The 1559-nt window shown below is 44.6% G+C and overlaps 1 protein-coding gene across 1 annotated transcript in view; it reads right to left on the minus strand.

The window, feature by feature from the left end:
• The window catches only part of LOC107096218 (glucuronokinase 1-like), an 86616-nt gene that overhangs the window by 78225 nt on the left and 6832 nt on the right, over nt 1-1559 (minus strand). The window contains 2 exon segments of the mRNA XM_015392788.1: nt 789-955; nt 1027-1115. Of these exon segments, the coding sequence (XP_015248274.1) occupies nt 789-955; nt 1027-1115 (256 nt within the window).

The raw sequence follows: 1559 nt of genomic DNA on the forward strand, positions 1-1559 counted from the left end.
CTGCTGGAAGATGGCAGGAGGGAGGGGCTACTATATATGGGCAAAAATGGCCGCTCCCAGACTCGGTAATTGCGACGAAAATGATTATTTTTATTTTTTCACTGATTAACGCTAAATCCATTAAATCACCGCACACGTATTAGTTTTAGGTATAAATAATGATCCATTGATCTTTCCTTTCTGACCGGACTTTTCCTTCAACAGTTTTATCACAGACGTTTTGGGGGATTATTTAGATGCTTGGTTGGAAAAGTGACCTTGAAGTTCTTTTGGGTCGGCAGCGGTTTAGTTTGTTTGACCCACAGTGCAGCGAGTTCTGCAGTGGATTCGGTTCTGGCTTCTCGACGGCCTCCTGGTGGAGCGACTGGGAAGGTTACCGTTTCCCATCAGCCTCTGGTCTCCTTAGAAGTCGGCACAATGTGGGACTTTTTTAATCTGCTGGCCTACTTCGTGCTGAGTGAGGAGAACCAGGTTTAAATTGGTCACCAGAAAACATTCCTGCTGTAAGAACAGGGCCATGGCTTTTTTAAACAGAGAAAGTTTGGGAAGCTTTTCTCCTTAAAAACTGAAATCATGGTTTAAAAACGGTCTGATAATAAAGTTTGATCTAAAATATTCAAAAGGGACAAAAAGCAAAAGCTGAAGACATTTCTAAGGTGGCCAACGTTCTTCAAAGATGATTTGACTTGGCTGAGGGTGTGAGAGAAAAACATGGCCGCGGTTTCTAACAGCTGAGATCCCAAAGCTGCACCTTTAAACAGGAAGTAATAACAGAACCGTGGATGAACAAGAACCAACCCAGAACAGTCCGAAGGTCCTCTCTGCGGCCCCGGGCTGCAGCCTGAGGTACTCGGGCATGTAGGCCAGCGTTTCTTTCCGGATGCAGTAGAAAACCACGCTGGCCAGCCGGGACGCCGTTCGCCCTTCCTCTGGTTTCTCCAGGAAGCGAGTTATCCTGGTTCAGAGAGGAATGGGTTAAAAGCAGAACTGGAATCTGTAGAAGCGTCTCTGTAGAACCATCCTGACCTGTGGGTCTCAGGACAGACCTCCACAATCCCCCTGGAGCTGCTCCTCTCTCCGTCCTCCAGCTCGTAGTAGATGATCAACTCTCCAGGCTGCAACACAAAACGTGGATCTGTGTTCATGTCCAGACTATCCACAGACAGACCTGATGGAGGCTTTAGGAGCTCTTCTTTCTGAACGTATTGTTTGAGGTTAGATTAAACTAACGGTAGAAGCTAAACAGAGCAGTGGGTTGAGCTCCACTGCTGGAACACATTTAGCTTTGGACGGTCCGTCAGTCTAAATCAAATCAAATTTATTTGTATAGCCCTTTACAATAGCCAAATGGTACCCAAAGTGCTTTACAACTAAGCCATAAAAACAATACATAACACATATAAAAACATACAATATACAATTAAAAGTGCTGTAGTGGTGCAGCGCTGCAGGACATTAAAAGCCTTCCAGAGGTGCATAGAAAGGAGCACACAGAAAGAGACAGTATTATAGTCAGGATTAAAAGCTAAATTAAAAAAGTGGGTTTTAAGCTTTTTTTT

This window comes from Cyprinodon variegatus, unplaced genomic scaffold (assembly GCF_000732505.1).
Source record: "Cyprinodon variegatus isolate N-32 unplaced genomic scaffold, C_variegatus-1.0 Scaffold606, whole genome shotgun sequence".
Lineage (NCBI taxonomy): Eukaryota > Metazoa > Chordata > Actinopteri > Cyprinodontiformes > Cyprinodontidae > Cyprinodon > Cyprinodon variegatus.